Here is a 26,498-nt window from a genome sequence, read left to right as displayed (position 1 = left end):
CAAAGACAGGCAGTGTAGATGGGTCCATTTTGTGCAAAACCCCCCCTTGCACAAGATCCCTCGTGCCTCAAAAAAGGAGGTATAGAGCATCTTGCGCAAAAGAGTCTTTTTGCACAAAACGGACCTGTCTACCCTGCTTGTTTTTGTGCAAAAACCTCTTGAGCAAAAAGCATCGGCAGAGAATATGCAAATGGCAGTGTGACACATACTAATGAGCGCTTCATTAGCAGACTCTCTGCCAACAGATGTCGGCAGTGTAGACACAGCCCGGGTGAAATTCAGCTGAAGAGCAAAAAGGAGGGACCTGTATAAGACCAGGTGTGAAAGACTCCTGAGGTCTGACTTAAACTCTGGTGGTTTGAACCAGGCAGGTGCTTTTTGCCTCAGTTTACCCATCTCACATTTGCTGACTCTTTGCATATTCAATAACCTCCGTGGTTAAGTTGGACGAAGCTGCTGGAGGGGGCTCTTATTGCAGATGCTGGTCAGCTTCTGTGAAGCACATAGTGCAAGACCTGCCTAGTGTTTGCCTAAAGGCCCAGTTTCCCCTGCAACATGTGAGCACTTGGCAATATACAATCCTAGCACTGGAAGGAACCTCGTGAGGGCATCTACTCCAGTCCCCTGCCCTCCCGGCAGAGCCAAGCACTGTCCCTGGCAGGTTTGTCTAACCTGCTCTTAAAAATCTCCCATGGGAATTCCACAACTTTCCAAGGTGATTTATTCCCGTGTTTCACCATCCTGACAGGAAGTTTTTCCTAATGTCCAACCTAAACCTCCCTGGCTGCAGTTTAAGCCCCTTGCTTCTTGTCCTGTCCTCAGAGGGCAAGGAGACCAATTTTCCTCCCTCCTCCTTGGAGCACCCTTTTAGGGACTTGAAAACCGCTCTCATGTCCCCTCTCTGGCTTCTCCTTTCCAGACTAAACAAGCCCAATTCTTTCAGTCGTCCCTCACAGCTCGTGTTCCAGACCTTCCATCACTTTTGTTGCTTTTTGCTAGAGTCTTTCCAATCTCTCCACATCTTCCCTGAAATGTGGCGCCCAGCACTGGACACAAGACTCCAGCTGAGGCCTAATCAGCGCGGAGTAGAGTGGAATTATCGTCATAATGACCAGGCCAGCCACGAGCGTAGTCCTGTAGGATCTCTGTCTTTTCCCCCTCCCCTCCGTGGTACAGGCCTTGATGTAACGTTTCTCGGGAGGTGCAGTGTTGCTTGAACTTCGTTTTCCCCTTGGCAATCTGGAATAAACTGCCCGAGGAGGCTGTGGAGTCTCCGTCGCTGGAGCTATTGAAGAGAAGCTATTGAAGACATCTGCCAGGGATGGTCTAGATGGTGCTTGGTCCTGCCGTGGGGGCAGGAGACTAGACTCGATGACCTTGCAAGTTCCTTTCCAGCTCATGCAATTCTTCAATTGTCTTCTAATTTCTACCACCGTATTTAACAAAGCTGGAAGCGGCACCTCAGCTGGCTGCGTTTGCAAGTACAGTAATTCCTCATTTAACACTATTGATGTGTTTCAGAAAATGAACGTGTGAAGTGAAAACGTGTTATGCCGGGTCAGTTTTCCCATTGAAAATAATGGAAAAGGTGGGGGTTGCGTTTCAAGCGGGGGTGTCTGTTGGGACCGCGACGTAAGGTTGGGGGAGAAAGGGGACTGGGTTACAGCATGTTTGGCTCTGGGGAAGAGAAGGGGAGGAGAGGGGAGGGGGATTGGGTTGGGAGTATGCCGTTGTAATGGGTCTGCTGGGACCTGCACTGCGACCAGTGAGGGGGGGTTGGCGGGGAACGGCACGCCGAGCGGCGACCCCTCCGCCGCTTTTCAGGGAGGCGGGGGAAGCCCCGCGCAGCCACCAGCAGCGGGCCGGCTGGGGAAATCGTGTTATTCCGGCGACGGTCGTGTAATTCAAAAAACTTTTCCGAAAAAAAATCGTGCTATCACGAAAACGTGTTAAGCAGGCACGTGTTAAATGAGGAATTACTGTACGCTTGCCTCTAAGATCAACAATACCGAGACGTGAGTAGGCTTCAGAGTTAACATGGGCCGAAGCCAAATGCCACAGCTTCCAGCTCCGCTTCGAACTGTTCGCCGCCTCTGGCCGACGGCCCTGCGTCAGGACACAGCCAGCAGGCAGAAGAGTTCAAGACGATGTCCAAAAAAAAAAAAAAAAAAAAAGCTGAGGTGGTGTGGCCACAGGAAGGCAGGGAAGTCCGGGCCCTGCCCTGAGAAGCACCTATATTCTACATCCACCCTAGGGACAGGCGCTGTTTGATCCGGGGCAGCCTGGCTTCCAGACTGATCCCGCCTGATCTTTTACCCACGGCTGCAAAGAGCGTCTGAGCATATCTTTTTAGGACAGTGTGGTCTCCTGTTGCTGATGGGAGAGAAAGCTTAGCCAGGGGGCAGACCCCACTGCCAATGTGGTGCGGAGGGAGCCGGTGGCCTTGGCCTTTGTAGGAGAGCTGAGAATTTGTCAGGCAGGAGCCCTCTAGCCTGTCCTCCCCACAAGGGTCTGTGCTGGCAATTACATAGGTGGCAGAAGTGAGGTTCTAGAGACACAGACCCCATAATACCCAACCCCCCTGCAGAGTTACACTAGTGAGTATACGATGCAGCACTTTAAAGACTAACAAGATGGTTTATTAGGTGATGAGCTTTTGTGGGCCAGACCCGCTTCCTCTTCTTGTGGAAGAAAATTGGCACGTCCATATAGACCAAAGGGATACAGTCAAAAAGTGAACGCACATAAAATTGACAAATCAGATTTTAGAACAGAGAGGTGATGGGGGGGAGGGGGGGAGGTTAAGGTCTATGAGATAATTATATTAGAGGTGATAATTGGGGAAGCTATCTTCGTAATGGGTAATAGCTTCCCCAATTATCACTTCTAATATAATTATCTCAGACATTAACCTCCCATCCCCCCTCTGTTCTAAAATCTGATTTGTCAATTTTATATGTGTTCACTTTTTTTTGACTGTATCCCTTTGGTCTATATGGTTGTGACTATTTTCTTCCACAACTTGATCTGAAGAAGTGGGTCTGGCCCACGAAAGCTCATCACCGAATAAACCATCTTGTTAGGACTATGCAGCTCTTTAAAGACTGTCTTTTGTTTCAGCAAGACCAGACTGACACGGCTACATCTCTATCACTAGTGAGTAGGACCTATGACATTAGCACAGGGAGCAGTGCGCAGTTTTGCACGGCCATCTTTCAATGGCACGGCTGGGACTTCGAGTCCGGGTTGTGTTAGCTAGAAGTCAGGGTAGGCCGTGCCGAGCTCCCACAGGGATGGAGCTACTCCTCCTCCCCTCTCCCCCCGTCCCTGGGCTACTTCCCGTAAGGCACAGTAGTTAGTAAGACCCACTCCTGATCTGATCTGCTCCAACTCAGTGAGCCGCAGAGCCGGGTTACGCCACTCAAAGCCATTTAAAGGGGACTGTTGATAAAGCCGAGAGTCCGAAACGGCAGCATGGGAGGGTACCAGATGGGCTCATCCTGTAAGGATGTCGGTGGGGGTTTTAGGGCGCTCAGCATCTCGCAGGACCAAGCCCTGGTTTTGCGGCTGACGTTCTAGCAGCCGTTGCTGTACGCGGAGAGGTGAGTCTGTAGCAGGGCTCTGAAGGCGGGATCCAGCGTCTCCCGCAAGCTCAGGGCTATTTCGTCCGTCCACCTGTGCTCCAGGCGTGGGAGCCGTTTCCTTTTCACATCGAAGATGTGTGTGGGTTTAAAATCCTGCGGCAGCTTTATGCGGAGGGGCCGCGCACCGGGGTACAAGCTCCGCTCGATCACATCGTAGGGCAGCTTGGGGAGGGGGGCGAGCCTGCCGGCGTAAGCCATTTCGATCACCGGCTTCCCACGGGCGTCCTTGGAGAGAAACAAGAAGGAGCTGAAGTCGTGATCCCCGCAGACCTCGGGGTCAGTGCCCAGCCGGACGGTTGTAGGTCGGAAGATGTCTGTCACCACCGGGGAAGAGGGGTTGACGCTGGTATTCCAAGCTCGCTGGGACTTCCCTCTGGAAGGCTGTGGTGTCTCTCTAACTGTAGCCCTGCGCTTGGCATACACCTGGACTTTTTTCCCTCCAGACGGTGTTTTGCCCACTTTCTCCTTGGGGACGGCAGCTATGATCAGTCTGTCCTCCGGTAAAGGCATCTTTTTAGGCTGCTGCTGCTTCGTTCTAAGCCAGTTAGAAAATGCCAGTGCATTTAGGATTTCCTGCTCCTTCTGCAACAAACACACAAAACCCAAGTAAATCCTGTGGAATTAGAGCATCAGCTCTAACATTTGATATCCAGCCCAGGCAAGCGTAGGTTAAAATGTGTTAGGGAGACCAAACACATAGCAGATGGTTTCTAAAAGTGATTTGGTGGGGGACAGTTTTTCCTCTGAACCACACCCCACTAGCAGACGCTGCTGCCGCCAATGCCCAGTTCCCAACCTTTTTGAGCCTTCAGACCCCTTTCCAATCTATTAACATGTCACCGACCTGCCTCCTTGGGGGAGAAAAGAAAAGTCAGCATCCTTCAATTCCACGGACCCCCTGCAGTACCACCGTGGACCACCAGGGGTCTGCAGCCACAGGTTGGGTACCACTGGTTAGCTGCACTGTTAATTCAGTCGGCTGAAGAAGTGAGCTGTGCCCAGGAAAGCTCATGATCCCATCTCCATGTTTTGTTAGTCTTTATGGTGCTACTAGACTATTTGTTGTTTTAAGTTTTCCCTGTTAATTCGGTGTCCTGGATGCTGGCCAAATTCCAGCTTAGGTTAATATTTTGCCAACTTAAAAATCCCCGCTATGGTTTTCTTGGGGCATAGCGTTTAATTTCTATCCTGAGCCCTTGGGTTGTGTCAGCTGTGTAGACGGCACCTTTTTGTGCAAAACATCCCTCTTGTGCAAGAGCTGGTCTTCCTCATTTTTTCAGGAAGAATGGCTCTTGCTCGAGAGGGGGGTTTTGAGCAAAAAGGAGCTGTCTACACAGTTCTTTTTTGTGCAAAATATGGAGATATACCTATCTCATAGAGCTAGAAGGGACCTTAGAGATCATTGAGTCCAGTCCCCTGCCCTCACAGCAGGACCAAGCACCATCCCTGACAGATTTGCCCCAGATCTCTAAATGGCCCCCTCAGGAATTGAACTCACAACCCTGGGTTTAGCAGGCCAATGCTCCAACCACTGAGCTCTCCCTCCTCCCTAACAGCTGCTAATTAATTATACAAATGAAGTGTGGCAATATTCTACTCTGTGCTTCATTTGCATAAGATTTTGCGGAAGAAGGCTGCAGTATAGACGTAGGCTAGGGGTGCTTCATTTCGGGGTGGAGGGAATGAGACGTGCATCTAAAGAGTCCAGTTCAGCCCCAGAGAAAGCAGGCAAGTATTCTGGCCGTAGCTTGTCCACTGGCAGCCTACGTAAATGAGGCTAGAACAACTCCTGGTCGATGGGGTTGGAATGCCAGGTGAGTCACTCGTAGACAGACCTGGGCTTTCCAAAGAGAAGGATATTGCTGGGCCGGGGGCTTTGTGATTCTCAGATTTGTATTTACATATTCACATGTCTTTAATGTCTCCGCACTAGGTCCAAAATGCCAGGAGAAAAGGCAGCTCAAGCTACTCAGAGCAAAGGTCACGGCCCGGGTCTTTCTCCTGTCAGGTGGAAATGCCACATGGAGATGAGATCTTAGCATTACTGCGTGGCCTCAGCAAGCTCCGTAAGGCATTGAAAAGCCGCTGGCAATATAAACGTCATAACCCCTCTTGCGTATGCAGGGCAAAGCACATCACAAGCTTTCACGCTTTACCCTCCCGGCCGCCCCAGAAGTGTCATTATCGCCAGCTGGAGAACTGATACAGACGGGCGGGGTCCCTTGTCCAAGGTCACACAGGAAGTTTGCGGTAGAGCAAGAAATTGGACACTGGTGAGAGCCCTTCCCATTAGGCCGTACTTCCCTCCCCAGAAACAGCCTCTGAGCCAAACGCTGCCGTGGTGCGCTCCTGCTCGCAACGGAGGCACGCTCTTGCTGAGGGTGAACCCTAGAACTGGAAGGCTGGAAGGGCCTCGAGAGGACCAGCCCCTTGGCTGAGGCAGGACCAAGCAAAGCTCTTCCTCGCCATCCCAGACAGGTTTTTCCACCTTGTTCATAAAACCTTCAGTGTTGGGGGTTCCCAAACTTTTCAGCATCACGCCCCCCTTTCTGATTTTTTTAAAAACCCTCGCGGCCCCCACTCCAAAAAAGTTGTTGACCACAAAAAAAAAAAAAAAAAAAAAGGAACTGAGCAGGACAGCAAAACTTGAAAACTTGATGGGTCACCTCTCACACACCCTGGAATTTCTTCATGACTTGAACAAAATAAGCATTAAACACGTCCGCCTTCTTGATGTTATCAACTAGCTCTGTTCCCCGCTAAGGAGTAAACTGGGGTCAGCAGAGCTAAAGACAATAGGTCTTAAAAATATACTAGGAACCAAAAGAATCCTGAAAATGGAATTGGTCCATTACTAGATGGATAGGTTAGAGTTCATAGAACCCCAGGGCTGGCAGAGACCTCAGGAGTCATCGAGTCCAGCCCCCTGCCCAAAGCAGGATCAACCCAACTCAATCATCCCAGCCAGGGCTTGGTCAAACCGGGACTTAAACAGCTCTAGGGATGGAGATTCCACCCCCTCCCTAGGGAACCCAGCCCAGTGCTTCCCCACCCGCCTAGGGAAATCGTTTTTCCTCCTATCCAACCTAGACCTCCCCCACTGTAACTTGAGCCCATTGCTCCTTGTTCTGCATCTGTCACCACTGAGAACAGTAGAGTTATCGCTAACAACACAGAAAAAGCAGAAGCATTCAATAAATATTTCTGTTCTGTATTGGACACAAACCAGATGGTGTAGTCTCATCATACGGTGATGTTAATACACTCTCCACTCCATCTGAAAGGTGTTAAACAGCAGCTACTGACGTGAAACATTTGCAAATAAGCAGGATATAATTTGCATGCAAGAGTATTAAGAGAAGTAGTTGAGCTTGCTGGACTGTTCCCGTTGCTTTTCAATAAGAATTGGAGCACGTGAGAAGGTCGCAAGAAAATGAATGTTGTGCCAATTTTTAGGAAGAGTCAATGAGATGGCCCAAGTAATCATAGAATCATAGAATAATAGGACTGGAAGGGACCTCAAGAGGTCATCGAGTCCAGCCCCCCGCCCTCAAGGCAGGACCAAGCTCCGTCTACACCATCCCTGACAGATGTCTATCTAACCTGTTCTTAAATATCTCCAGAGAGGGAGATTCCACCACCTCCCTTGGCAATTTATTCCAATATTTGACCACCCTGACAGTTAGGAATTTTTTCCTAATGTCCAATCTAAACCTCCCCTGCTGCACTTTAAGCCCATTACTCCTTGTCCTGTCCGCAGAAACCAAGAGGAACAAATTTTCTCCTTCCTCCTTGTGACACCCTTTTAGATATTTGAAAACCGCTATCATGTCCCCCCTTAATCTTCTTTTTTCCAAACTAAACAAGCCCAGTTCATGAAGCCTGGCTTCATAGGTCATGTTCTCTAGACCTTTAATCATTCTTGTCGCTCTTCTCTGTACCCTTTCCAATTTCTCCACATCTTTCTTGAAATGTGGCGCCCAGAACTGGACACAGTACTCCAGCTGAGGCCTAACTAGTGCAGAGTAGAGCGGCAGAATGACTTCACGAGTTTTGCTTACAACACACCTGTTGATACAACCTAGAATCATATTTGCTTTTTTTGCAACAGCATCACACTGTTGACTCATATTCAACTTGTGGTCCACTATGACCCCTAGATCCCTTTCCGCCATGCTCCTTCCTAGACAGTCGCTTCCCATCTTGTGTGTATGGAACTGATCGTTCCTTCCTAAGTGGAGCACTTTGCATTTCTCTTTATTAAACCTCATCCTGTTTACCTCTGACCATTTCTCTAACTTGCTAAGGTCATTTTGAATTATGTCCCTATCCTCCAAAGAAGTTGCAACCTCACCCAGTTTGGTATCATCTGCAAACTTAATAAGCGTACTCTCTATCCCAATATCTACATCATTGATGAAGATATTGAACAGTACGGGTCCCAAAACAGACCCTTGCGGAACTCCACTTGTTATCCCTTTCCAGCAGGATTTAGAACCGTTAACAACCACTCTCTGACTACGGTTATCCAACCAATTATGCACCCACCTTATCGTGGCCCTATCTAAGTTATATTTGCCTAGTTTATCAATAAGAATATCGTGCGAGACCGTATCAAATGCCTTACTAAAGTCTAGGTATATGACATCCACCGCTTCTCCCTTATCCACAAGGCTCGTTATCCTATCAAAGAAAGCTATCAGATTAGTTTGGCATGACTTGTTCTTCACAAACCCATGCTGGCTATTCCCTATCACTTTATTACCTTCCAAGTGTTTGCATATGATTTCCTTAATTACCTGCTCCATTATCTTCCCTGGGACAGACGTTAAACTGACCGGTCTGTAGTTTCCTGGGTTGTTCTTATTCCCCTTTTTATAGATGGGCACAATATTTGCCCTTTTCCAGTCTTTTGGAATCTCCCCTGTCTGCCATGATTTTTCAAAAATCATAGCTAAAGGCTCAGATACTTCCTCTATCAGCTCCTTGAGTATCCTGGGATGCATTTCATCAGGACCTGGTGACTTGCTGACATCTAACTTTCCGAAGTGATTTTTAACTTGTTCTTTGTGTATCCTATCTTCTAAACCTACCCTCTCTCTGCTTGTATTCACTACGTTAGGCACACCTCCAGACTTCTCGGTGAAGACCGAAACAAAGAAGTCATTGAGCATCTCTGCCATTTCCAAGTTTCCTGTTACTGCTTCTCCCTCCTCACTAAGCAGTGGGCCTACTCTGTCCTTGGTCTTCCTCTTGCTTTTAATGTATTTATAAAAGGTCTTCTTGTTTCCCTTTATGCCTGTAGCTAGTTTGATCTCATTTTGTGCCTTTGCCTTTCTAATCTTGCCCCTGCATTCCCGTGTTGCTTGCCTATATTCATCCTTTGTTATTTGTCCTAGTTTCCATTTTTTATACGACTCCTTTTTTATTTTGAGATCGTGCAAGATCTCCTTGTTAAGCCAAGCTGGTCTTTTGCCGTATTTTCTATCTTTCCTACACAGCGGAATTGTTTGCTTTTGGGCCCTTAACAACGTCCCTTTGAAATACTTCCAACTCTCCTCAGTTGTTTTTCCCTTCAGTCTTGCTTCCCATGGGACCTTACCTACAAGTTCTCTGAGCTTATCAAAATCTGCCTTCCTGAAATCCATTACCTCAATTGTGCTGGTCTCCCTTCTACCTTTCCTTAAGATGTTAGTATCTTGTCAGCCTTGAGCAAGATAATGGAGTGGGTGACACAGGACTTAATGAATAAAGAAATTAGGGAGTGTAATGTAATTAATGCAAATCAACATGGGTTTATAGAATAAAGATCTTATCTCACTAATTTGATTTTGTAATGAGATTCCAAGTGGGTTGATAAAAGTAACGGCACTGACGTAACAGACTTCGGTAAAGCATTTGATTTGACACCACATGCCATTTTGATTAAAAAAACTGTAATTCTGTAAAATGAACTCAGCACACATTCAATGGATTGAAATCTGGCTAAGCGACAGATCTCAAAATATAACTGAGAGTTGGGAATTGTCACTGAGCATCCTCTGATAACCCACAGGGACAGTTCTTGATTTTATGGCATTTACTATTTTTATCAATGACTTGAAAGAAAACATAATATCATCATTAGTAGAGTCTGCAGACGACAAACTGGGGGGTGGGGGTAGTAAATAGAAAAGACAAATCTCTGCTTTTGAGCAATCTGGCTCATTTGGAAAACTGGGCACAAGCAAACAATACACCTGTCCATGCAGCTAAATGTAACTGTGCACGTCTGGGAACAAAGGCTGCAGGCCATGCTTACAGGATAGGGGGCTCCCGCGATGCTGGGAAAGATTTGGGGGTGGTGAGGAATTGAATTCTCTATTGCTGGCCATGTACCGAGATCTGCGTTAGGAATTATTTTGGAGAGGTCTCTGGCCTGTGTTACACACTAAGTCCAATTAGGCTATCACAGTGGTCCCTTCTGGCCGTGGACTCTATGAATCGATAACCGGGGGATCTACGCTTTCCTTCCTTGTCGACTGCAGAGGTAGCGAAGGACCATGACTGGCTCGGGCATCACTGTGCCGGGTGCTGCACACAGTAATGAACAGCCCTGGGAAGCGGCAGAAAAGCGACACAGCCCACTGCAGCCAGGTGGAACAGCCCTGTCAAATCCCTGGAGCCCATCAGCTTCTGGCAAGGCAGAGCGTCCCCTTGACAGACGATCTCTCTGACACTAAGTGGATAGTACAGATGTAGACAGTGTCTCCTGTAACCAGGCTAGCCTGCAGTCAGTAAACAGCAGCTGCAGCTTTGCTCATGGCGGGTGGCCCTGGAGGCTCGATTCGCTCCTAATACAATTAAGCCCATGACTAACTTTCCTCCTCAGATCTGACTCGGGGCTAGGCCAGGTGACATCTCTATGCAAATTGATGTGGCATGGCTCCGTACAGCGCAGGGGCAGCCAAAGTGCAGCGCCGCCTGGGAACTTTGTGACTCAAACGTGGCTTTCCTTGGCTGAAACCAAAGGCCGGCAACCAGCTGGCTGTTCTGGGGTGGTTTTGGCTGGGATGTAGCCCCACCTGCAGCCCAGGCGATCATGACCCACTTCCATTATTGCTCATACCCTGGGGGCCAGGGAGAACTGAACCAGAGGGCCCGGCTCGAGGCTGCTCCTTCACGGGGATGGAGGCGTCCTGGCGAAATGAAACAGGCTACTTCCTCCCGCCGGAGGCTGAGTGCGGCACCTGGTGTCAAGGGAGAAGTCAACCTGGCGAGCGAGGGCTGTGATTCCAGCGTGTGCATGGGCAGTGGGGGAAGGTAGGGCTAGGGGAGCCAAGCCCCCAGCCCCGCCCCTTATGCTGAGGCACCGCCCCCCACAAAGCCAAGCCTCCTCTCCACCCCCTTCCCCCACACCACAGGAGGCAGGGCAGCACACTGTCCCCATCCCCCGGCAATGGGAGGGCAGGCACTGGGGGTAGCAACACTCTTGTGATGGTGCGTTGGGGTTTTCCTGTCTCCTGCACCCCCGTAGTGGCACGAACAGACTCCCCCAGCCAGTAGAATAGAGGGAGTTTATTGCTCCTCCAGGATACAGCACAGCACAGATGTAAGCTGGTTCCAGGGCAGGCCTAGGATGCCTCAGCCCCCCCTTGAGATGGGGGAGACTGGACCCCTAAATTCTAGCCCCTTTCCCTAGGCTGTCTCCTCCATGATACCAGACAGAAACTAACTCTCTTCCAGCCCTGCCCCCAGCCAGGGCAGCATCCACCTTCCTTTGTTCCTCTCCATGGGGAGTAACTGGTAGAACAGGTACCTTCCTGTCCCATCAGCTACTGCAGCCAGCAGCCAGCGGGGGTCACCCACAGCCCAGCATAGCAACCAGCAAGGTACCCCCCACTACGTCCCAAGTCCAGCCCCCAATACACCTACAGCAGGCACCCTGGGGGCGGAGTGAGGGCGGGGCCAGGCTGGCGGTGTAGGAAGGCAAAGCCTTACCCTGCCTTGCACACCGGCCGCCCATGCCCGTGTGCACACACTCGGGCTCGCACAAGTATATCCAGGGAAGTGCCGCTTTGCCATGCTGAGTATGAACCCATCGGAAACCCGGGGGCACATACTCAGCACGGCTAAGCGGCGCCTGCCCGGCCTCTCCACTGCTACACTTCCTACTCGCCACAGCAGGAGAAATCATGTCCTAGCTTGTCGGGCAGACATAGCTTCAGAGACTCTGCCTGGCAGGCCCCATACAAGCCCCGAGACAAACCTCTCTGCACAGCCCTCCAGCTCCTTCGGCCCCTCGGGCGTACGATCTGGGGCGCAGCAGGCAACGCCCTTTGGGTGTCTTTGGAGTGTGCAAGGAGCAAGGGGGAAGAATTACGGCAGCAGCGAACGGGAGCCATGGACCGAGATGAGGAAAGTGCCTGGGAGCGGTCCCAGACAGTGAGGCGTATTCGGCGGCAGCAGAACAGGAAAGACATTTCGAGGGGACAAGGTGAAAGAGGGAACAAGGCGAATAGAGGCTCCAGATTTCGTGGTGCTCTAGGCAGCTGCGTGTGCCTGTGGTCACCACTGCTGGGACGGGACAGCAAGGCCTGGGTGGGGCAGCATGTCAGGGTCCCCCGCCTGCTGCACCCCCGTAGTGGCATGAACAGACTCCCCCAGCCAGTAGAACAGAGGGAGTTTATTGCTCCTCCAGGATACAGCACAGCACAGATGTCATCTGGTTCCAGGGCAGGCCTAGGATGCCTCAGCCCCCTTGAGATGGGGGAGACGGGGCCCCTAAATCCCAGCCTGCTTAGCTGCTTCCTCCAGGATACCAGCCAGAAACTAAAACTCTCTTCCAGCTCTGCCCCCCAGACAGGTGCTGGTCTCCGCTTTCCTCCCTTTGTCTCTCGCTGGGAGGCTGAGCCAGGGTGTCTGGGTTAATCCACACGTGGGAGAGTCAGTGAGAATCTCCCATCCCAGCGCAGGGGGACCCCGGGTCACAGAGCAGACAGCCCCCCACTATGCCACAGTGGGCAGCACTGGCTCCGGTGGCCAGCACCATCCAGCAGAACCCCCGCGGGCGGTGCCCAGCTGCCGCTCACTCGCTCCGTCTTTCTGGAGTCTGGAGCCGGGAGGAGAGGACCGGGACAGGGCTAAGGGCAGGTGTGGGGTTGGCAGCGGAGCCCTGGGTGGCAGCTGGGCCTCTAAGCACGGGGCGACCAGCAGCTGGGAACCCACGTATAATGTGGGGGTGCTGCAGCATCCCCCAGTTCCTGCGCCTATGCCTCCCCGCCTGCTCCTGCGCCAGCAGCCCCGAGCACAGCACCCCCCGTGCAGGGCACCCGAACTCCATAAGCGCCTACCCTCAAACGCTGCTCTCAGTGATGGAAGCCGCCCACTGCACCGACTGAAGGTGAACTCCACGCGAGAAGTCGATGGAGCTGGGGCGACGCAGCGTCAGAGCAGACACGGGGCTGCTGACGCCGGCTGTTGCTGCCTTAAGAAGCTGTTTTCAGTGGCTGCCAGCGCTCGTGGTGAGGACACGCTCTCCCATCCCACGGAGCGTAGTGCGGACATGCCAAAGCGACTGAATTCCCGGGGTGGCAGTATGCCGTGTTACTTGGGCTGACTTCATTTTGTAGGGTAGATTTGCCCCCAGATTCACTGGGCGGTGGCCCCGTCTGCCAAGTGGTCGGAGGCTCGCAAAACCTGAAGCACTGGAGAAGTTAGCCCAGGGCCTAATCCTGCAAAGGTGCCGGATTAACCGGGCACTAATTGTCTTTCCCATCCCCAATAAAGCTAGAATTGCAACCAGGCCAGCAAGAGACGTTTGACTCAAACTAGAAAGCAAAAGCCGTCAGGAGAGCGCCTGGTTCTCACACTGATCTTACCTTCTCTACCTTCAAGAAGTGCTGTTCGGTGCGCTGACAGTGACTTTTGAGTTGGTTCAGCTTGTGCATTTCACGAGCAAAATTGTGCTTCTCTATTTTCCACATGGCGTTACGCAGATATCTGGAGAATCACAGACCAATCAGTTTAACTTCAATATTAGGAAAGCTAATGGAGAAAATAATCTAGTAATCAATTTGCAAACACCCAGAAGATAAGAACATAAGAACGGCTGGACTGGGTCAGACCACAGATCCATCAAGCCCAGTATCCTGTCTGCCGACAGTGGCCAGCACCAGTTGCCCTGGAGGGGGTGGACTGAAGACAACGATCAGCAAGTCTTGGGGCTGGAATCTCTGAAGCCGGAGGGGGGGGGGGGGGCTGCACTCACCTAGCACAGCTTCTGTGGGCCCTTATCTTGCACAGGTCAAAGGGTTCCTGCCCCTCTAGATCTTTGGCATGGACATCAGCTCCAGCTTCCACCAGCTCAATGATGCAGTCCAGGCGCCCTTCGCTGGCAGCCTTGTGAAGTGGGGACATTCCTCCCTGGTTCTGCCTGAAACACAGACGGCCAGTCCACGTTCCAGACTAGATTTCAGCGCCTGCCTTTGGGTTTGCAAAAGAATATCTCCTCTCCTTGGGCGCGACAAGCTATGTGGGCAGAGAGGAGAGACAGCCACAGGCCCCCTGCCAGGGGCGGATGAGAGTTTTGCGGGGCCCAGGGCAGCACAATATCGCGGGGCTCCCCCTTTGGAGAAAAAACAGAACAAAGGGGTCCCCCCCATGCCCACTCCTTCAGTAGCCCCACATTGATCATGTGAGCTACCCCCTCCTCATCCCCTCTCCTAACACCTCCCTCTACACACCTGCCCTGCCGCTCTCCTCTGGTGCTGGTCCCGCCCCTGCAGTGTCTGCCCTTCTGCTTCACCCCCAGAATCCCCTGCACCTTCCCTTAGCCCTGCACCCTCCTGGTGCCTCCCCCTTCCCTCACTGCCCCTGCCCCCTTTGCCCTCTTTTTCCCTGATGCCCACCCCCTCACCACTCTCTGCCCCCATTCCCCACATGCCCCTGTGCCCTCTCACATGACTTGCTCCATCCCCGCCTTCCTCACGCCCACCCCTCCTTTCAAGCCTTCTCCAAGCACTTCCCCCTCCCCCCTCTTGCCCCCAATGCCCTTACCCTCTCCTCGCCCAGCATCACCCTGTCCCCCCTCCCACTAACACCTCCCCTCCTGCCCTTTTCCTCATTGTCTGCACTTGGCCCCCTGGCATTTGTCTCACCTCCCCTTTCTTCTCTTGACCTGCCCCCCTCCCCTCAGCACAAGCCCCTTCCTCTGCCATCCACCTTCTGCCTTCCAGTGTGCAGGGGGGGGGGGCCGTGGCCCTGGCCCCAGCTCCAGGCCACGTGCCGAACCGTACGGTGCAATGGTGGGCCACGCAATTTTAAAGTCCTGGGCTGTGGCATCATGCCACGCCATGCCACGCCACACCACGCCATGCCCGGGCATCTCCCCTCTCAGCTGTTGCGTGACGTTTCAGCACGCCGCGCATGCGCTCCCTCAGCCCCACGTGGCCCGTACTGGCCGGCGCTGGGGAATTTCAAAAGTGCAGGGCTGCGGAGCCCCGCCACAATCCCCCCTTCCTCCTCCAGCAGCTGCCAGCCGGCCCTTCGGCGGATGGCCCACCGGGATATTCCTGGTATCTCGCCAGGTCAGTCCGCCCCTGGCGCTGGCGCGGGGCCTATTGAAGCACGGGGCCCGGGGCAGCCACCCCGCTCGCCCTGCCCTATATCCACCGCTGCCCCCTCCAGTCCCTCCCCGGCCACTAGAGGACTGTTTGCTATAGGTTTCTGGAGCTTTGTTTGGCCTGGATTTAAAGGTCCCAGTGATGAGCTGCTGCTACTTCTTTTAGGAGACTCTTTCCCATCCTCTGAAGTCAAGAAAATCCTCAAGTCTTTTTTTTTGGAGGGGGGAACAGTTTACACCAGGAGAATTTTGGCCAGCTTGTGAATTTCTTCTAATTACAGCCAAACGCTTGTAACCAGGCAGAGTTTCTTTCACTCTGGTTTGCATGCAGGTCACACACTTTTTGGGTGGACTGCTTGACATGAGTTGATGGGGTGGGAAGTGACTGGATGTTCCTACCTGATAGAAGTAGGCCACCTCCGCAGAGGCTAAAGGAAAAATGGATTACAGAGACTGCACTCTTCTCTCATCCCTTCAGGTTAGGATTCAGGTACCTTAAGATGGAGTGGTGGAAATTTACATTGCCGTTTCTTTTGCTATATCTGTTCTGAGAATCAACCCAGGACTCGAGCTTCCAGGCCTGCCAAGCCAGCATCTTTAGAGTGCATGAACTCCACACAGATTAAAAGAAACCCCCCCCCATTAAGAGTTACCAGATCTCACGCCCTCACTCACACATTGATGTCGGCTCCTTTTTCGATGAGGTACTGCAAACACTCCAATGCGTTGGGGCCGCTCTCCTTGTTCATCACCAGATGGATGGGTGACCATCCCGTCAGACTGGGCAAGTTCACGTCCACCTCAAAGTTTTCGATGATCAGTTTCAGGCACTCCAGCCGGCCATGTAGAGCTGCTAAATGGATGGCTGAGAAGCCCTAGCAGGAAAGAGGAAGCAAAGAACAGTTCTAAAGGTTTCTTGTCAGACGTTTCATACCAGAGAGGTTTGGGGCAGTGTTCTGAGCACAAGAGCCCCCCCGCATTCTAATTTTGGCTCTGATCGTAACTGCCTCTTGTGACCTTGGGAAAGCACATTGCCTTTCTGGGCCTCAGTTTTCCCCCACTGTAAAATGGGGCTAATAATATTTGCCTATCTTCTTGGTGTGGTGGTTTATTCTTTTTTGTTATGTGTGTGTGTCTGAGGACCAGTGATTAGCTATGATCACGAATGGTGGGTTACAACAGAAACGGTATCTGAAATGTAACAAAAATGTCTGTACCCCAATGCTTTATTCACACACACACACACACACACACACACACACACATATCTTGGTTGTGTTTATATATTGCAATGGCCACACACATCCAGGGATAGGACCTTCAATGCTGACACACACAGCTTTCCCACCTGCACCAAACAGCCTCTAAAATTGTGAATATGTAGAAGGCTATTATAATTACTCAGGACAACCCCTAGAGGGCATGATGATCACGTGTACCAGCTGATGTGTGATACAACGATATCTATAGAGACATTATCTTAGTACAGGTGTGACAACACATGTAAGATACTAACCCTAGAAATCAGTAATTTACAAAAATAGCCCTAAAATAGCCTATTTCCCTCTTGTTGCTGAAGCACCCAGAAATGTTGACTGCTTTAAGGGCAGGTGTATGGAGAAACCACGCATTAAGAAAGGATGTCAGTTTCTTCAGGAATTAAAGGTAGATACTCAACATGAACCTGCAGATTATTTAAGGTGCCTGTCTCCCCGGCGTTACTTTAAATACCTCCGCTTACTGAAACTGCAATAATTACAAAATAAACCCCCAGATTTACATTTTATGAGAGAGTAAAGTAGCCCATCAGTTATACTTGCGTCCAGTCAATTTCACTTCACTGTCATTTGTTTACTTGCAGGAAACACTGCAGAGAAATGTTTAACTTTCCCCTCCCTAAAAAAGTATTTTCGCTATGTTTTTTGTTTCCTGACACTATTCTCCTTAAGGATTTTTAAACACACCCACTTCCCCTCATTTGTGTTGCCACAAGCTAATGTCCCAATTTTGCAATCAGGCCAATGTGTGGAGAACACTGCACTCACGCAGATCCCCGTCTGGGCTTCATACATGCAGAGATCCGCCTGTGTGGATCCAGCCGCAGGATCAGGAACTAAAGGGTCTGGTCTGGGGTGGAGCTGAGCCCCTGCATTTCAATGTCAATGATTTCAATGGGAATTCCAGGTCCTGAGCATTTCTCCGGATCGGGCCCTGCGCGGACAGTGTCTTTTAAAAGGTCTTACGTTCAGCCAGTGAGGATGATCGCTGGTTCCTGAGCACTATCACTGAGGGCGTGATCCTGACCTTTGGATTCAACTGGAATCTCTCCAATACTTCCGCGGAAACAAGGACAGAATCCAAGGAACTCCATCTGTGCTCTCACAACAAGGCCCAGTCCTGCATGGTGCTCAGCACGTTTTGCTTCCCCTCAAGTCAATGGAAGTTGAGGACACTTGGCACCTCGCAGGGTCAGGCCCTGTAATGAAGCAGTCTTATTTTTTTGTTTGGTTTCTGCTGATAAGCACAGATCCCAGGAGCGACGCTGAATTGTTGTATTTGTCGCCAGCGCTCAGTACAAACACAGCCTTAGGCCGAGTGCAGTTTATTCCCGCTATAATGTCACAATTGCAGCTGTGTGGTAAAAGCACTAATTTTCACAGTGGGAACATTTGGTGGCAAAGAGGGAAACACTTAACAGAACTGTGCTCTCAGCTAAACGACTCTGCATTTATTCTGCATGAGAGCCGACCAAAAAGGCTGCTAACTACCCGCTCCTTCCATTCAGCAGCGCTGTCAGTGGGGTTCATTCACAGGCAAGCCCATGATCTGTAGATCTAGTGCCAAGCTGTTCGCCTCGAATCCAGACGCCCGGGTCTCTCAATGACATTACACACTCAGGGCCTCAGCCACGGGTTACCAGGTGGTTTCAAAAAAAATACTGGACACACTTGACATTACATCACAATCTACAGTACATCTTAGTTAGAAAATACTGGACAGTTCTATTTTCTCAATTTGTTTCCAGAACAGAAAGCTCAAATACTGGACTGTGTGGTTCAAAACCGGACACCTGGCAACCCTAGAGCCTAAACTTTCTGAAGTCAATCCTATTTGGGGTCAGGAAGGAATTTTCCTCCAGGGTAGATTGGCAGAGGCCCTGGAGGTTTTTCGCCTTCCTCTGTAGCATGGGGCACGGGTCACTAGCGGGAGGATTCTCTGCATCTTGGGGTCTTTGAACCATCATTTCAAGGACTTCAATATCTGAGATATAGGTGAGAGGATTATTCTAGCAGTGGGTGGGTGAGATTCTGTGGCCTGCACTGTGCAGGGGGTCAGACCAGATGATCAAAATGGTCCCTTCTGACCTTAAAGTCTATGAGTCTAAGCTTTCCAGTGGCTTCCTGGGCTCTGGATCAGGCCCTGGCTAGACACACTGCTAGAAATGCAGCGTTGAACTTGCACACTGCAAGCAAGTCATCCATCCATGAAACTAATCAGAGAATCTCCCTTGCTAATTCAACGTGATCGCCATGAAGACTCAAACTCCGTTGCAGGAGCACTCAGGCTATGTCTACACTCGCGGCTTCTTACACCAGTAATATGCAAATGAGGCTAAGCGTGGAATATCGCCGAGCCTCATTTGCATTCCTAATGAGCCACCATTTTTTGCAGAAGAGGCTCTTGCGCAAGAAGGAGCTGTCTACACGGCCCCTTCTTGCGCAAGAAAACCCCTCTTGCGCAACGCCGTTCTTCCTGAAAAGTACTAGGTGTAACGGCGTTGCGCAAGAGGGGTTTTCTTGCGCAAGAAGGGGCCGTGTAGACGCTCCTTCTTGCGCAAGAGCCTCTTCTGAAAAAAATGGTGGCTCATTAGGTATGCAAATGAGGCTCGGCGATATTCCACGCTTAGCCTCATTTGCATATTACTGGTGTAAGAAGCCGTGAGTGTAGACATAGGAAAAATACTTCCTACAGCAAGGAAATTCAGCTGTCCTTTGAGCGAAAGGACTACGGTACTGCTGTTTGGAAAACCAACTGTTCAGTCTTATTGTCCACCCAGAGGAGCAGTATCATGCCACTGGTTCTCAAGCACAAATACCACTGAAATCCATGTTAGACTCTGCACCCTGTTTAATGAGGGTTTGTTCCTTACTGTTTATTTCCTACTATTGCTCACCTGCTCTAGCGTTTAGAGGAAGAGAGACAACAGGTGGATCATAGGACAAATTCAGACCACCGGACGCTGTTGAATGAACCTTGAATCTTTTTATTTACTTATTCTTATCACTAGGGTTATATTTTTAGTATTACTGGCTCAGGAGTCTGGACCTTGACTATACTTTTTGACGAAGACATTTGGACCTGGACAAAAAATAATGGATTATCCCTGTTTTAGCCCCTCCAGTGCTAGGGCTTGCAAAATTAATTCATTGTCTATAGGTGTGACAGACAGGAAGTCCTCCCAGCTGGGTAAATTTTCTCAATGCAATTCCATTACTCCTATTTATAGTTGACCTATGCGATTCCTCTGCTTCTTTGGTAATTACACCCTTCAAGTACGTACACACGGTTATGCTCCCCTCTGAGTTGTCTCTTAGCTGCCCAGCACAGAGTCAATGTAAGTGTCCTCAACCCTTCCAGCCCGTTAATCATGTCGATTGCTTTTTCTCTTATTTCCCTCCAATTTGCAAAATATTTCTCTGGCAATAAAGGTGCCAGAGCTGGACGCAGCAGTCTCGGAGCTGGCCATCCCGCTTCAACAGGATTAAAGTGTCTCTTGCCTGCCTGCTCGGTGGCATGCTGACTGCGTAAACGTAGTAGAAACGAATTCATCTGCACATAGAGGCAATTTCGGAGCAGGTGTGGTAGGGTTCAGGCTGGTCGGGCTCTGAGAGGGTGTGGCGGGGTCACCAGCCCCGCCCCCTTTGACCCCAAGGCCTGGCCTTTTAACTGCAGGCCCAGCGACCTTGTCCTTTATGGGATCCCCTCGTCGTCCGGGATCTGGGAGGAAGGCGTAGGGGGGCCCAGGACCTCCCTCTCCACCGGGCCCCAGCCCAGGGTCCTATCAGTGGTGGGTGGTTCCCACCACTGGCTCAGCGGGGGGTTCTCCCCGAAACTCGCCGAGCCCGCTGGGTCCTTTCCTGGTCCCCGCCCTGGGTTGCTTCCTACCCCCTCGCCCTGGCCACCAGCGGTGCCACCTGTGGAGCAACGTTGGCAGGTGTGGCTTGGGAGACAGCAGAGGTTGGGGCAGCGACAGCTTCTAGGGGGGCTGCAAAGTGCAGCTGGCATTGTGGTCTGGCTCGTCCCGGAGACAACAGCAGCAGGGGTAACTGGTCCAGCGCCTCTTGTTCCAGCTGTAACGGCTGTGGCTCTAGTGTCTGGAGAGACGCTCCCCTCCAGCGGCCTGCCCCAACTGAGCAGCCCTGCAGCCTTTTATACCAGAGCTGTGGGGGCGGGGTGTATTCTACCCAATAGACGGGCTCTCCGCCCCCATGTTCAGTGGCCAGCCCCGTCACAGAGGGATACGATTTTCAAATGTGGGTGTCTACCATTAAACACGAAGGCTGTGTCTAGATTGGCACGTTTTTCCGCAAAAGCAGGTGCTTTTGCAGAAAAACTTGCCAGCTGTCTACACTGGCCACTTGAATTTCCGCAAGAACCCTGACTCTGTAATGTGCAAAATCAGCGCTTCTTGCTGAAATACTATGCTGCTCCCGTTCGGGCAAAAGTCCCTTTTGCGCAAAGCTTTTGCACAAAAGGGCCAGTGTAGACAGCTGAGATTTGGTTTGTGCAAAAAAGCCCCGATGGCGAAAATGGCGATCCGGGCTTTTTTTGCGCGAAAGCGCGTCTAGATTGGCACGGACGCTTTTCCGCAAAAGGTGCTTTTGCGGAAAAGCGTCCGTGCCAATCTAGACGCTCTTTTCCACAAATGCTTTTAACGGAAAACTTTTCCGTTAAAAGCATTTGCGGAAAATCATGCCAGTCTAGACGTAGCCCAAGGGACAGATTTGTCAAGGTATTTACGTGCCTTAATATGCACAGATGCGCCCGGTAGAATTTCCTAAAGCTCAAAGACACCTCAGTCTCACTGAGTTTTGCGGGCATGAAGCGCCTAGCGGCTTTTGAAAATCCCATGCAACACTCATTCCCATCGGAAGGTGCCTAAACATGTTGAAAAATCTGGTTCTAAACATCCAGCCTGCTTTTTCAGAGGTGCTGAGCACCCAGATGCTACTGAATAAATTCCCATTACATAACAGCTGTCTGATGTAATTGGAAGCAGGAACAAGATGGGCTTGTGGGCTGGATGGCTCACAATGAGGCTATGTCTAGACTGCAGGCTTCTTTCGAAAGAGCCTCCTTCGAAAGATCGCGTCTAGACTGCAGGCGGATCTTTCGAAAGAGCAAGCCGCTTTTTCGAAAGAGAGCACCCAGAGAGTCTGGATGCTCTCTTTCGAGGAAGCCCTATTTACATTGAAGAACGCCTTCTTTCGAAAGAGGAACTTTCGAAAGAAGGCGTTCTTCCTCGTGAAATGAGGTTTACCGCCATCGAAAGAAAAGCCGCGTTCTTTCGAAATAATTTCGAAAGAACGCGGCTTGAGTCTGGATGCAGGGGAAGTTCTTTCGAAAAAAGGCTACTTTTTTCTAAAGAACCCCTGAGTCTGGACACGGCCCAAGTGTCTTGAAATGTTTCAAAGGTCAGATCGAATGTGAAGAGAGACTGTTTGGGGAACACCACTCGGCTCACAGCTTTACGGACCACCTCCCCTCCTGTCAGATCCCTTCTAATAACAATGAGGGAGCTGTGAGCTAGCAGCTCGCACACTGGCGTTGGAATGAGGAGGCCTGGGTTCTTGTGCCAACCCCGCTACTGACTTGCCGTATTCACTTGGGCAAGATGCTTCACCGGCTTGTGCCTCAGCTTTCCTATCTGTAAAATGTGCAGAATTATGCTCACCTTTTCAAGGGGGTCTGCGCACTGGATTTTAAACACTGTTTTTAGTTACATCATTAAAGTGGTGGGCAAACATTAATTGCAATTCCCCTGGGAGGTAGATAAGCAATATTCTAGTTCTATAGATGAAGGAACTGAGATACAGGAAAGGCAAATGTTTTGTCTGAGATCACCAGGCATATTAATAGGGAAACAGAACTCGGGAGTTCTTGCCTTCCTTCCCTATGCGTAGTACCCTCTGCTACACGGCGGTGAGTTTAGGGGGTCTCAGATCAGTTGCTAAGAGACAGGTGTCCAGCTCACAAGACCAGCATCACAGTGGGCGCCATGTTGTCACTCTTATCAGAGTAGCCAAGGACTGAACAGGCCAGGGGAGTCTGAACTACCTCCCGCCCCGTTATTAAATCGGCTGGCAGCTTTCGCCCCCATTACAGTCACTTGTCAAAGGGGATTTACATTGGTATCGACTTCGGTAGGCATCTCCGCTTTTTGCAGGCATTCCTGGAGCCAGTGCAGGTTTCCCAAGCTGGCCGCCATATGCTCATCCTTTCCTTCATACTCCTTCTTACAGACTCTGGCCATTTTGGGGGGGGCTCTAAACAAGAACACAGACACACACATATCACGCCATCTGTCCGAGAGACCTCTTCACTTCTGCCCAGGGGCCTAGAACGTGTGTGTGACGTAGTGGGGGGGAACTTGCTGGTTTCTATGGGTCTGTGGTAACCCCACTGGCTGCCGCTGGTATCACAGCCCAGAAGGACAGGGATGGGTCATTATGCAAAGGGGTCTCTCAACCAGTCCGACCAGCTAACCCCCATGGAGAGGAATAAAGGAAGGTGAATGCTGCCCTGGCTGGGGGGCAGGGCTGGAGGAGAGGGAGTTAGTTTCTGTCTGGGAGCATGGAGGAAGTAGCCTCAGCAACAGGCTGGGGGGTTTAGAAGCCAAGACCCCTGCCCCATATCAAGGGGGGCTGAGGCATCCTAGGCCTGTCCTGTAACCTGATGACATCTGTGCTGTGCTGTATCCTGGAGAAGCAATAAACCACCTCTATTCTACTGGCTGGTGGAGTCTGTTCATGCCATTTCGGGGGTGCAGGAGACGGGGGACCCCCAACGCGCCGTCACAGTGTGTCACTGAGCTAACTGGGGATTAGGTTGCAGTCTGGCAGCTGCAGAACGACACGATGGTTTAATGAGTCGGGGCAGGGCATCCTTTATATGGTCCATGTTAATGTCCACACAAGCTGATTTCTGCCCTCCAGTTCCTTTGGACAGCAGGGTCAGCTCTCCTCTATATCGGATTCACACAAGGCTACAGAGGTTTTCTTCTCACTTCAAAGTGTCCAGGGTCGAATTAAACTGAAGTAAGAAAATGTGTCTTGGAATTAATCATTTTAAAAATAAACCTCCAGGTTGCTAGTTCAAAGTTGAAAGCTCTCTTTCGCAGTGTGTCTGCCGGCCTTTTGATAACAACGAGGGAGCTGTGAGCTAGCAGCTCGCACACAGGCGTTGGGATGAGGACACCTGGGTTCTTGTGCCAACCCTGCTACTGACTTGCCGTATTCACTTGGGGAAGATGCTTCACCGGCTTGTGCCTCAGCTTTCCTATCTGTGAAATGTGCATAATTATTCTCACCTTTGCAAGGGGGTCTGAGGCAGTGGAAGGGAAAATGTGGCCATCTCTGAAAGGCTGTCACTGATCTAATGTACAGCAACCCTACCAGTTTGGAACAGGAAGGAAATACTATTATATTGCTCAGAAATCCCCCGTAGATCCTTCTAAGGCTCTGCACTGGGGAGCCTAAAGACCCCGGGTGCTCCCTGCTCAGACCTGTGTGGGCCGAAGAGAAACGAAAGGGACTTTGATCCCACACATCATACACCGAGTGGCTGAAGCGCCATGTGGCCGGGCTTAGCTGAGCTACCTGTTGGGTTTGGTCTTTTAGGCTGTAAGTTGCTGGTGCTGGGCCTGTCATTTGCTATCTGTTCAGCACCTAGTACAAGGGGGCCCAGACAGAGCCCTCTAGGCATGAGCGCAATATAATTTATGAAATGAAAAAAAAAAGACTCCACAAGTCCTGAAGCGGTAGGATAAAATATCGCGCAGCTGGAATGATTATTTTTGGGACGTGGACGAGAGGGGGTGGGCTTCTGCAGGGCCGATGTGATCTATAGACACACAACCCCTGCACACACACACAGTCTCAGTCCTCCCACCGTCCCATAGACTGACCTGCCTAGATCAGACCCACAGCGCCCCACTGACCCACACACCTACGCACCCATCCCGACTCACTCAAAACCCCACAGCTTCCTCACCGTGCCTGCTCCGCAGCCCCTGAACCAACCCTGCCTCGCACAACCCCCCAGCATTTCCACCCCAGCATGCAACCCCCTCGAGTGCGTCCACCTCCCAACCACACCTAGCCCAGAATACAACCCCCAACCACCCCATCCCCAGCCCACAACCCCCACTCTCACCCCTCAACTGCACCCCACCCCTCAACTGCGCCCCACCCCAACTGCGCCCCACCCACACTGTGCCCCACCCCTCACCTGCACCCCACCCACAACTGCACCCCACCCTCTACCCTCAGTCCCCAACTGTGCCCCACCCACAACTGCCCTCCATCCCAGGCCTGCAACCCTCCAACTGCCTCCCACGCCTGGCCCACAACCCCCTAACTGCCCCCTCCTCCAGCCTGAAAGCTCCCAACCACCCCCAACCTGACACACAACCCCCCGCACCTGTCAGCTTCCCCACCCCAACTCACCTCAAACCTGCAGCCACTACACAGCCCACACTCCCCATCCACAACCCCCAGCTGCCCCCACCCCACAAGCAAGCCATGGGCACACACACTCCAACCTAGTCCCCCAAACACCCTCACCCCAAATCCCCCAGCTGCTCCCCCCACACAGTGGTCACCCCAGCCCCCCACTCACTCCCCCATCCCCCTCACTCCTGCATCCTCCCCCACTCCCCCAACCCCCATGTATTCCCCCAGCCCCCCTCAATCCCCCAACCCCCACTCAATGCCCCAGCCCCCTCACTCCTGCATCCTCCCCCACTCCCCCAACCCCCACGTACTCCCCCAGACCCCTCACTCCCGCATCCCCCCACTCTCCCAACCCCCACGAACGAGTCGGGCGTGTCTGGCCCAGCCGGTTGCCATGGTAACCTCACCGCGTTTGGGGGGGGGCTCCCGGCACTTGCAGGCGGACTGACTCTGGTGCGACATGGCCGGGCCCCCCCATCACCCCACATTAAGGGGGCGGGGCCACGGGCACCGTTTGGCCGGGCTTCCCCGCCCCCTTTCTCTGCCACAGGGGGGCTAGTCTTTTGGGGAGCACTCCCTCTCCTCTGCCAAGGGGGGGCAGTCTGTGGGGGAGCACTCCCCACCCCTCCTCTGCCCCGGGCAGGCCAGTGTGAGGGGGGTGCGCTCCCCCCCTCCTCTACCACAGGGGGCTGGTCTGTGGGGCTGTGCTCTGCTCCCCGGGACCCTTCCTCTGCTTTGTGAGGGGCAGTCTCTGGGTGCTTACGTTCCCCCCTCTCCTCTCCTTTTGGGGGGCTGGTCTGTGAGGGGGCCACTCCTCCACGGGATCCCACCTTTCCCATGTGGGGCACCAGTCCAGGGGGGCTGCCCTTCTCCCAAGTCCCCTCCTCTGCCTGTGGGGAGTCGCACTCCCTTGACCCCTTCCTCTCCCGGAGCGCAGGCTGCATTCCCGCCCGGCTCCCTCGGCTCCCATGGGGGAAGGGCAGCGAGTCTCCATACCCTGGGTCCCCTCCTCTCCCACGATGTGGGGGGAGTCTGTGGCCGGCCATGCTCCTGCTTCCATTGGGCTTGTGGCCACAACGAAGTGAATCACAGAACCAGAGAACCACAGAACCCTAGAACTGGAAGGGACCTCGCGAGGTCACCAAGCCCAGCCCCCCGCCCACACGGCAGGGCCAAGACCTAGATCGTCCCTGACAGGTGTTTGTCTCGCTTGCTCTTACCTGTCTCCAATGATTGAGATCTCCCGAAAAGGGTTATTTTAATAATATTGGGCCTAATCTTGCCACGGGAACCTATCAGAACTCAGGGTGCTTGTGACGTAGTGGGGGTAACTTGCTAAGGCTGTGACGATCTCTGCTGACTGGGCATTATGCAAAGGGGGCTCCAAACCTGTCTGACCAGCCACCCCCCATGGGGAGAAACAAAGGGAGGTGGATGCTGCCCTGGCTGGGGGGCAGGGCTGGAGGAGAGTGAGTTAGTTTCTGTCTGGGAGCATGGAGGAAGCAGCCTCAGCAACAG

General features: G+C 51.9%; 1 protein-coding gene across 1 annotated transcript; it reads right to left on the bottom strand.

Annotated features, from left to right (window-relative positions):
• Nucleotides 1–3,412: 3,412 nt before the first annotated feature.
• ANKRD53 (ankyrin repeat domain 53) lies at nt 3,413–26,057 on the bottom strand. Its single transcript, XM_075931073.2, has 6 exons — nt 25,977–26,057; nt 22,655–22,793; nt 15,922–16,121; nt 13,894–14,058; nt 13,505–13,625; nt 3,413–4,226 (listed from the first exon to the last, which is right to left on the bottom strand). Exons 1-6 carry the CDS (start codon nt 26,024–26,026, stop codon nt 3,576–3,578), a joined length of 1,326 nt encoding a protein of 441 aa, XP_075787188.2. The 5' UTR covers nt 26,027–26,057; the 3' UTR covers nt 3,413–3,575.
• Between the last annotated feature and the right edge of the window lie 441 nt (nt 26,058–26,498).

Source organism: Pelodiscus sinensis, chromosome 4 (assembly GCF_052426305.1).
Source record: "Pelodiscus sinensis isolate ZL-2025 chromosome 4, ASM5242630v1, whole genome shotgun sequence".
Taxonomy (NCBI): domain Eukaryota; kingdom Metazoa; phylum Chordata; order Testudines; family Trionychidae; genus Pelodiscus; species Pelodiscus sinensis.
This window is presented reverse-complemented; position numbering and strand designations above follow the sequence as displayed.

Coding starts and splice junctions, on each gene's coding strand:
- ANKRD53 (XM_075931073.2), bottom strand. CDS start 26,026: ATGGCCGGCCACAGACTCCCCCCACATCGTGGGAGAGGAGGGGACCCA. Junction 14,059..15,921: donor AAAGGAGCCGACATCAATGT/GTGAGTGAGGGC, acceptor TCTGTGTTTCAG/GCAGAACCAGGGAGGAATGT. Junction 4,227..13,504: donor ACTTCTTGAAGGTAGAGAAG/GTAAGATCAGTG, acceptor TGTTTGTTGCAG/AAGGAGCAGGAAATCCTAAA.